Source organism: Tauraco erythrolophus, chromosome Z (assembly GCF_009769465.1).
Source record: "Tauraco erythrolophus isolate bTauEry1 chromosome Z, bTauEry1.pri, whole genome shotgun sequence".
NCBI classification, from domain to species: Eukaryota; Metazoa; Chordata; class Aves; order Musophagiformes; family Musophagidae; genus Tauraco; species Tauraco erythrolophus.
Window position 1 is genome coordinate 77,710,546 of NC_141496.1, and position 11,055 is coordinate 77,721,600.

The 11,055-nt window shown below is 45.7% G+C and overlaps 1 protein-coding gene across 2 annotated transcripts in view; it reads right to left on the reverse strand.

Moving 5' to 3' along the window:
* DAPK1 (death associated protein kinase 1) overlaps positions 1 to 9,488 on the reverse strand; it is a 92,567-nt gene extending 83,079 nt beyond the window's left edge. For both annotated transcript variants that reach the window (XM_086630098.1, XM_086630099.1), the window contains exon 1: positions 9,427 to 9,488. In XM_086630098.1, the coding sequence (XP_086486224.1) occupies positions 9,427 to 9,488 (62 nt within the window). The remainder of the gene's footprint in view (positions 1 to 9,426) is intronic.
* Between the last annotated feature and the right edge of the window lie 1,567 nt (positions 9,489 to 11,055).

Below are 11,055 nucleotides of genomic sequence, written 5' to 3' on the forward strand. Positions count from 1 at the left end.
GACAAATGAAGGGCTCCTCAAGTAACTTATGAGAGCTTAGAAACACAGTATCAATTGCTCACAAAGATACAGTGGAAATCAAACACTTCCAGTACAACAGTTCGGTTACAGGCTAACTTACCATCCTGTTTAAGCAAGAAGCGCACAGACACAATGCTACTGCCCAAGAAATCTTTTTTCCTTTCCAAAGGCTCACTCCTCTGCATAGTTCAGCAGAAAAGTTCAATTAAACTATACCTTTCAACCATGTCGTACACACAGTTTAATTTACACTGACACTGAACCCTTCCATGCTTTGGATATGTCCCCATATGTTTGTGACCACCCAGTAAGAGATATTTTCCTTCATGTTAACATACAGGCAAGACCATCTAAGCTTCCTCACGCACAAACAGACTTGCACCTGCAGGCAGACGATACTGGGTAAGGTTTGCTCTAGTAAAGAGTGGTACACCATGGCAAGGTCCCTGCTGCTGATGGCCAATGCACACACTGTGGTCTGGGCAGCCACGCAACGATGCTTCCTCCTCAGTGGTATTGCCTCTCGAAGAGGAAATTGTCTGTCACTTTTGCTTGCATAATCAGGAGGGAATAAGGGGAAGGAAATAAAACATCAAAACCAAGAGTATAAGGTCACGGATCATCATGTGGATTACTCAGTGTGGTGTTTTACAGCAATCCTAGGTCATGTGAACTATTCTCAATTTGGGTGAAAAGCACCTATTACAAGACTTCTCCCCAACATCAATGTGTGCCACAACCAGAAAAACTCACCAAACTCCAACACACTAAAAATATAATCCTGTAGTACAAAAGGACAACATTCTCAAGGACTACAATATGCCTGGAAACTTTGAAAGAGGGAGTTAAAACTGATCCAAGATATCTACAATGACTGTATCCTTACCAGCTTCCTCCTTCCCCAAGACGGTATCATACAATCCTTTCATTTTACAAGCTCAGTCTTGATACAATCTAGACTTCCCAGTCACGCCGACTTCATTTCAAAGACAAGTCCCAAAGTTCACTCTCCTGGAGGCAAGTAGTCTTTCAGTTTCCAGTCTGCAGATTCATTTGTGAATGTAAATGTAAACTTAGTTTCAAAAGTTTCTTTGTTTCCCCAAGCATTTTCGTTCTTCCAGTGCATTTAAAAATCATACCACTCCCAAGCTTTGTGGTGCAAGGCTAAACATACCAGTGTCTTAAGTCTCCTCTCTTAAAAAGCTTCTTTCCACAGTTTCGTCACCTTAGCATTTCTTCTTTACTTTAGAACAGAACAGCAGCAATCTCTTTGAAATGGAGAGAGAAGAGCTGTGAGTACCATGTAAAGAAGGACGTAGCAACATACTACACAAGGATATGGAGAGATAACTGCCCGCACAATTCACCTCTGGTATTAGCCTGTTCCATAACCGCACCAAAACCAACAGGAATGTCACCCAACAACTGACCAAAACATGCAGGCTCCACTCTTCCTGTGTCAACCCCTAAGTGATAAGATCCTTGAGTTTAACATCACCTGTATTAGACCCCTTGACACAGGCCCTTGTACCTTGTTCTACTAAATTTCACACCATTTATGTTACCCAAAAATTCACTGCATAACAAAGACATGCAAAGCAACAGTTCAGGCTTGAAGATCTTTAGGCTTTGTCTACACTTCTCTCAGCTTCCACCCAGCTCAGCCTTGAACTACAGTGATGGTTAAGTAGGATCTACCACAATGCATGGTAACTCGATGAACGCTTTTCAGCTTTTTTGGATAATCCTCCTTTGTGTCACTTATCTTCCTGCAATGTGGTTTGAGAAACAACAATCTTACTTGAGACAGAGCTCTTACACAAGCCACTACCATCCGGGAAACAAACTACTGAGCCGCTTCTTTAACTGGCACATTTTCTCTGGAATATAAAATTGTACCAACAACTTACACAGGTTTGCCAACCAAGCCAGTTAAAAACAGAAGGACACTCGGCCATTAAGTCCAGCTGTAAGTCTCGCAGGAAACATGCAATTTCCTCCAAAAACTGATACACCTTTGAATACCTATACCAATTGTACAATCATTTGCCAAGGTTACTCCAGAACCGCCGCACTATCCGTTATTCTCCTAATTTCCACCTTAACTTTCTTACTGTTTATGATCCTCTGCCTTTGTAGTAATGTGACTCTCTATCTCTGTCCCTCCTACATATTTAATTTGAGGTAGATTTATGGAGGCAATCACAGCTCCACACAGGCTGAGATTTCATAGTGGTTTCAGCAGATCTGAGTGTGCACTGCTGCCATAAATTTGATATAAGGTGGGGGTTTTTATCCTTTGACAGCACTGCTGCTTCATTAAAAAAAAAAAAAACAAAAAACAAAAACCAACAAACAAAACCCCACACAGAAATGCACAGCAGAGGAAAGTGATACTGCTCCTTTCAGCCACGGACAGCATGGACTGAGCTCGGCATGCAGCTGTCATGAAAACATGGCCTCAGCCTCCCTTTTCCTAAGCTAAAGGGACAAATTTCTGTTCGGTACGCACAGCTCCAACAGAGGAAGTGACATACTCAAAAGAGAGATAATGTGGAGGGGAAAAAAAAAGAAATACAAAAAAACCTCACAAACACAGAAGGACAAAAAAAAACAAAACCCAGAAATACAGAATGAAAGTTTCAGCACACCCCCAACATACCAGCTCTAGTACTGATTGTGCCTCACAGAGCCTGGCTAAAAGAGAAATCAAGGACAAGCATTTTTATCTGCTTCCTGATGAGTTTAGATTTACAAAGATCTGTGCATTTAAACTGAAGGCACAGAATAATCAGCAAGCTCTAGTTTTAATTACACTTCATTTTAAAAGACCTAAAAAGCAGGCATTATTCTCCCTTCCTCCCAGGAAGGACCCAGCAGTTACACCCAAAAAAGCATCTGCACCTCTTGTGCTTTTCATGCAGCAAACCTCTCAGCATATTTTGTAAGGCAGTAATTGTCACCAGTAGCACTGTATGGTGACAGCCTCATGCAGCCAGCACAATCAGCAGCTCACAGGTTATTATGTGTTTGAGAAAAGGAGGCATTTTGAGGCATGGCTGGGAGGTAAAGTGACTTGAGAAGCAGAAGAGTAATTCCTCCCACCATGCTTTCCATCCAGTTAAGAGACCCTCTTTTACAGTACCGATGCAACCACCAGGGCCAGGACCTGCAGACAAGCATGGAATAACCAACTTCTCCTTTGAGAGCCAACAAGACTGATAGAACATGTACGCAGTTCACAAACAGCACAGAAAAGGTTCTTTGCTTTAATGTGAATTTCACAATTTTCAACTCTTTTGGAAAAAAAAAATAAGTACGCAAAGACACCAACCAGCCAACCAGCTTTCCTGCTCAAACAGTGGCTTTGTAGCCAGCATTTCAGGGCTCCTTTCCAGGTCCTTGTCCCTGAAAAACTCATATAGTCCACTCAATTTGCTGTAATTATCACATTCTACTGGAATTCATGTCATTTCAGAAGCAGTGAATACCACACTTGCAGTATTTATTGTTGTGTCTGTATCAATAACACAGGAAACAGCACCACAGAGGTTTGCACCTTCTGCATCTTCAGTACGCAGTCATTTTACCTGGTATGAAAAGGAAGATTAACATATGCCTTTTAATGGAGCAATAGAGATGAGCTTACAGCAAGAAAATCCAAGAAAACAGAAATGAGAAATTTCAATATATCACAGTGTCCTGGTTTTGACTGGGACAGAGTTTTTCTTTTTAAGAGCTAGGAGAGCTCTGTGTTTTGGTTTTAGACTGGCATTCACTAAGAGAAGAATGCTGGTAGCACACTGATGTTTATAGTTGGTACTGAGACACCAAAGACTTTTCAGTTTCTCATGTTTTGCCACTGTGCAGGAGCACAACAGGATAGGGGGGAGCATGGCTGGGACAAAGGGTCCACAACTCCCCCTATGATCTGAACTTAGATTTAGGATTGAGGGGCAAACCGGCCAATGAAGTATTCCATGTCACACAACGTCATATCCGGTATAGAGATGAGAGCTGACTGGGAAGTTTGAGAATTCTCTTCTGCGGCCTCTCTCGGACCCTCGGAGTTCTCTCTCTCTCTCTTTTCGGGCCTCTCGCTCATCTGGAACTGCAGCATCAGGACTTATCTATTTGAGAATCACTTGCAGGGACAGGACAGGTGTTGGTCATCGAATGGTGAGCAATTTATTACACTGTGCATCACTTGTTTGCATATATAATTATCATTATACATATTCTTCTATTATTATTAAATTGTACTTTTCTCAACCCAAGAGTCTCCTTCCCTTTTCCCCTTCAATTCTCTTCCCCATTCCCCAGGCCGGGAGGGTGAGCGAGTGGCTGTGTGGGGTTTAGTTGCCAACCGGGCTAAACCAGGACAGTCCTTTGTGGTGTCCAATGTGGGGAATGATGTATTATGTTAATTGCTGAATAACCCTGTCACTGCATACCATCATTGCTATGGTTGTCATCTATTATACCAATGACATTATATTAAGAATCATCCAGGTTAATGAAGAATGAACTTCGACACACAGTTAAACATTTTATAATTTACACGCAATACTTTAAGCTTATCAGACCATCTTTCCCATTGCTCCTTCCCCCCATATGACTTTCTAAGCAGATAATTAATAGGAAAAAATGTTACACTATAACATTATTAAAGACCCTTGACATGGGTTTTAAATGTGACCATTTTGAAAGGAAGTATCACCTCAAAGGAATTTCACATCCTGTACATCTCACAGCAGAGCCTGACAATACTCACACAATTTTAGTACATCAGCTAGTTAGCAGGATCGGTTTAGGTTGTCAATTCTGAAAATCATCACAAAGGTCAAGTTCTAGTAACTATCCAAGTATTTTTTTGTCGGTGTTTTTTGTTTCCTCCACACACACGACTGCAATGTAGTAACAGTTACGGTGTGTGGATAGATGATGGACAGCCGTCACAGTTCCAGAAAGCACTGTTACTGAAAACTTATAAATGAATAACAAAAATACGTACATGTATGCATATATATATGTTCTCCCTGCTTACTACAGAAATCAGCGTCCAGCGTACAGGAAAAAACAAAACCAAACCAAAACACAATCTCTTTTCACTCAATACTCAAAGGTAAAAAAACGTTCTTCAGATTGTAGATACATATTTGCACAACTCCCTGTTCTCTCTTATCAGCATCTCCAGCATGTTATTCTGTGCATTTTTCTCTTGCAACTGATAAAGAAATTAGATATCTTAGATAGCAGGGTCAGATTACTGCTTTTTACTGTTACCGTCTTTGCTTAGTGAGCTATCAAGCAGAAACAGACCGGTTTCCAGAACTGCTGAGATACATCGTAGCTTTTATTCAGTAACAAGTTGCAAGCGTTTCCCCAGTGAGTCCAACAGGTCCAGACAAGCCTCAAGTTTCAAAGTGTTAGATATACCTCTTTAAACTTTTTCACCCAACAAGAATCCGAAAACTGCAAACTGCAGCACAATGCAATTACCGTTCTTCAATCCCAAAACTTTATTTGAACCATCTGCATCTCTTTTAGGAAGCACATGAAGGTTTAAAGAAAAGAAAACACCACCACAAACGGGGAGAGGTAGAGGGTGAAGGAGGAGGGAGCCCTTTCTAAGACCAGGAACTAAATCCCTTCAATTCACATAAATAGACACAGTATGTATCTACACCATAGCTTGCTTTGGGAACCTCTCCCTATCATCATTTAAGCAATGCCACATTTCTCACAGCACTGTAGCAACTCTGAAGTAACACCAGTCCCAGGCGGGTAAAAAAATACTCTTTCTAGTTTGATCCGGTTTCAAGGTCTTTACCTGCTTGCCCACCGTGATGAACATTAATTCCTGTCTTTTGGGCAGACTGAAGTAAAAGCACTGCAGCAGGGTATTTAAAATGCACAGTCACAACACCTGCAACTGCAGGCAGAATTAAAATGAACAAAGTAGCTTTAGTAAATTTGTTCTTTTCCATGATAATCTCTACCACCCCTTGAAATTTCACAGTCAGATGATTACTTAACACATCTGTGGGTACTCTGCATCTGAACAACGAAAGTAAGACCACTTTAAGATGGAAAAAAAAGAAGATGCGACGCAATGTACACAACGATCAAGAGCACAATCTTCTTATATGTTCTGTGCTAAAGACAACAAGTCTCACAAGACTGTTTCGGTACAAAAGCTTAAGGTAAACCAACTTGAACATCCTTGAACGTGTTGGAAGAAACCACACAGAGGCAAGACAAACAAGGGTGATCCTGTCGGTATTCGCAATCTCAAGTTCTTTTTTTCTTATTCTCCTCAAGTATAAATCAACACAAACCAAAGCATGGAATAAAACTCAAACATTTTGGTAAAAGAATCAGGACTGTTTATTACTTTTTCTACAAAGGCACTGTGAAATACCAGAAAACTAGAAAGTGCTTTTTTTTTTTTTTTTCAGCCCAGGAACACCATTATCCATTCTCCTTGTTTCCAACCACTCCAAAAATTTCATTTACATAACCCATTTACTTTCTTCAAGACACCTTTCTTAGCTCACTTTCTCATTCAGATGATTTTTTATACTAGTTACTGTCAGAAGTATTATAAGGTAATAAAGACTGCTAAATAATTTATGAGGGAAAATAGAAAAGATTATTACAATTTCTGAATATTTGCATCTTCTCTGAGCTGTCTCAAGTGGCAGGTTGGCCTGGGAACTTCAGCATCTGTTCATTCAAACACATCTCTATCAATAAAAATTCATTTGCTCATTTATTCACCCTGTTTGCTGCATGACTGCAGCTAAGTAAGAGGAAATAAAAGAATTCTTTCCTGAGAAGCGGAAACATAGGTTGATTTTGCAAAATAGAACCATTCATCATGGCTTAGCTCAAGAAAGAAATCATGATTTGAGTTCCCAAATGAACATAAGAAATTTTAAAGTCATAGGTGTTTTTAATATTCACTGCTTTCTGAGTTTTAAGCCTCAGGGTTGAAATCTGCAACTACATTTATATGCAAACGTAATGGTGAGAAACCTACCTAAAGGGTAAAGGAGGACTAGAAAGCCATGGGATTTAGGAGATAGTATTTCAAGCAATCCTAGAAATTTAAGTTTAAAAAGAAGGTAAAAACACCATTGAACTAAACCATATAAGAACTATCTCAAGGTTTGCTTGCTCTTACGGTTTTATGGCAACACTTCGCAGTGCAATAACCCTGGCTTCTCAAAGTGATGCTGGAGTGAAAGCTTTGACCCTTTTAAATAACTGCATTCCATTTTTAAAGCAAAAACTCTGTCAAACATTTCACAGTGTTTTACCGTCCCCTGGTATTTTCTCACAAAAGTAGATAAAATTTATAAGGTTCTTAGTTTTCTTTACTTTTTCCAAGGAAAAGCAAGAGCAGGGTTCAACATTCTTTTAAACCCTTAAAACATTATAGGTTTAAACTGCATGCCAAGCTTATATAGCATTAAGACGAATAAGAACAATCTCAGTACTGTAATACCTTGTCTGAAACTGATCACATTAATAGATCAATTTTTTACTGAACTCCATTACCTAATATGCTGCCAATTTGAAAAACGCCTTTAAAAAAAATAATAAAACAAACAAACAACAAAAAAAAAACCAAACAAACAACTATACAACATTATTCAGTGTTTGCATTTCCCTGTACTGTAAAAATGAAATGCTTTGTCTTCACTGCTATAGTCTGGCACTAATGTGTGACTTCCAAAGCATGTTTGTCTGCAAAAATCCCCATATATTTAAACATTTCTTACATAATTGGCCTAAGGGCAATTGGTTTATTTAATAAATACGTATTGGAGACCAAACAGCATGTTTACACTCTCTCTTTAAAAAAAAAAAAAAAAAAAACAAGAGAAATTACATAAACCTTAAGCTTTCTGAACTAGCATACTGATAGCACCTTTTTCCTGAGGAACCTTAAGAAAACATGACAGATAATTTCTAGATCTGTGCCTTCATTCTCCTCTATAAAGTAAATTATGTATCAATGTCTGTAAGCACAAGCACAGCTTTATTTTTAAGAGTTCAGAAACCTAAACCTGAATTTCACAACGCTTCATGTGTTCTGGTCAAGAAGAACGGAAATCACACTGAACAACCTTATGTGTTCAAACAAAATATTTAGACCACACAACCTAAACTTAGAGTTTAGCATAGCATGACTTTCTAACAAGATACCCAGCAAGTTAATATGACTTCGCTGTCCAACACAGAATGTCATTCTAGATGTATGAAAAATCCAACCTAGAACACTACGTGAAAATAAAAGCACATGCTTATCCTGTACCTGTACAAGTCATGACAACAAGCTTGTACATAAATGGGGTGAAGTTTATTTTAAATACAGCCCAATGAACTTTCTGATAAAGCGGGGCTTTTTGTTTGGTTGGTTGTCTTTCTTAAGAAACAGTGATGTATTTTTAAGTTTCTGCCTATGCTCAGCACCGTGTTAGCAACATTTGCTATTACTGGACCCTTCACTGGAAAGGTACACACCAGTACACATGGGATCACCTGCCCCACATGAATTACCCTGTGGTAATTAAACACCAATCCTAAGCTTTGAAATCACAGAGATGAACATTAGAAAAGGATTCTATCGTACGGGTGTGCTAAATGTCATCAGATCCTCACTTAAAGAAGGGAGAAGGTGAAAGGACTAGGGCACAACACAATTCAGTGTTAAATTAACAGTTTTAAAACACGAAAAGCACTGGGAAAAAAAAAAAAAAAAACAACCAACCAAGGCATGACTAATAGCTTGAGCTCCTTACACAAATAGTGTGGCAGAAGGAGATCACTACAGAGCACTCAAGAATCAAGGTTCAAGCAGGCAGTGCTCCGCTACACATCCCCCAGTCTGACTTTCAGCTCCAACAGTGATGCCTAGAGAGTGATCTTCACCGCAGTACTATTGATGAAACACAATCAGAGTTTCTCTCACTTCTTTAATCGCGTGATTAAAGCAAAACCAACACGCAATACATATGGAGTCCTTCCCTCTCAGCACAAAGCAAACTTCTGTCCTGTGAACCCACCATGTTTCCAGTTACCCGCCTGGCCAGCAGCATCAAGTGTGACAATTTCACACCTGTCCCCCCGGCCCGATGGCAGCAGGTTCGACTGCACATGCCACGCGACATCAACCTGAGAAGGTACCAACGAGGGACTGCCCAAGCCCCAAATCCCATCAAAAAGCAAACACGCCGTAGCTTAAAATCCAACTCCCTTTCCCATCTCCGGCCACCTCAGAGAGAGCAGAATGGTAACGCGGGGGCATTTCAAGCGGCAGGAGCGGCGTCTGCCCTCGCCGCGCTCACCGGTAAGGGCTCCCCTCGCCCGGACCCGCCGCCGGCCCGCACCCACCTGCCGAGGTCCTCGCCCGTCTCGTAGTGCTCCTCCAGGTTCTCCTGCCTGAAGACCGTCATGGTCGTCGCCTCGCCGCCGCCTTCAGCCCCTGCTCGGCGTCCTCATCACCAGCGCCCGGGGAAGCCCCGCGCTCGGCTGCGCGTCCTGCGGAAGAACGCGAAGGTGAACGCCCGCTGTCGCGGCCGGGCGGGGTCCCTGCCGGGGCCGGGGCCGCCCCTCGCCCTGCCCTCCCCTCCTCTCCCCTCCCCTTCCCCGAAGGAAGCGGTACCCGCGGGCCGGAGGGCGCCTCCCCTGCCCCCGCCTGGGCGGCGGGAGAAGAAAGCGGCGTCGCCCGCCCCTTCGCCGGCAGCAGCGGCCGCACCGCCGCCCAGCCGCCCTGGCGGCCGCCGGCGCCCAGCCGCCCGCTCGCCGCCCAGCCGCCCGCTCGCCGCATTCCTCCGTGGCTCCGTTGCCCGGTCAACCGGGACGTGCCGCCGGGACTGCGGCGGGAGCCCTCCGGCATCCCCGCACCTGACCCCGCGCGAGGGATCCCCTCCCGGCCGCCGGGCAGGGGCTCGCGGGGCCGCTCCTCCCGCCGCCGCCGCCCGCTCCGCCGCCGCCGCCCCGCTCGCCGCTCACCCGCTGCCGCCGCGGCGCCCCGGCCGCTCCGCCACCCGCCCGGCAGCGACGGCGCCTCGGCCGCTCCCGGCCGGCGCGCAGGCACCGCGCGACGCTGCCGCGCGGGGCTCCGCCGACCGGCCAATGGGAAGCCGCCCGCCGCCCCCCCCGCCCCCCGCCGCGGCCCGCCCGCCCGCCCGTGCCCCGCCGCCGCCGGGCGCCGCCGCCAGGTGCGCCCCGCCCGGCGCTGGGGGGAGCCCGCGGCGCCCGGCCCGGCCCGACCCCTCCCCGCCGGCCCGGCCCGACCCCTCCCCGCCCGCCCGGCCCGCCGGCCTGCGGACGGCTCCCGGCGCGGCCATTGTGTGCGCTCCCGCCGGCCGCGCCCGCCCGCAGCCTGCGTCTCCCCACCGGCCCCGCGCCGCTCGGCTCGGCTCGGCGGCCGCGCCCCGCCCCGGGCAGGGTGAAGCGGGGCTGGGGGCAGCCGAGGGGCGGGCGGCCTCTGCCCTCCCGCCACCCACGGCTTGTACCCCGCTCTGTCAAAAAAGCGGTCTCCGCAGGATAGAGCGGGGCGGTGCCGCGGAGGGCCGCGTCCTGCCCGCCCGCCCGCCGTAGCGCCATGCGGCGCGGCCATCCCCGCCCGCCGCTGCGCGCCCGCACCTGCCCGAGGCCCCGCGGCCGCCGCGGCGGGAGCTGCCCTGGGCCCCCGTCGTGCTGCGGCCCTGCAGACGTGCTCACCCCGGGCGCGCCGAGCCGTCCGTCCTGGCCTCGCAGAAAGACTGACCCCGTGGCGGGGAGCCCCTGGCACCGTCGGTGCTCTTAGGTACTTCAGAAGCAAGCAATTAAGTAGAGTTTGCAGGTATTCTTTTGTCGCCAGGCAACAATAGTGATCGTTTTTTAAATACCAAATGTATTAAACTGTCTCTGCAGAGGGTTGCACCTTACCTTTGGCATTTAACGTTTCCTCACTTCTCGTGTGCTGCCGCTGCTAAGGTTCAGCTCTCCTGGTGCACGATGTTTTCTGTAGCGTGT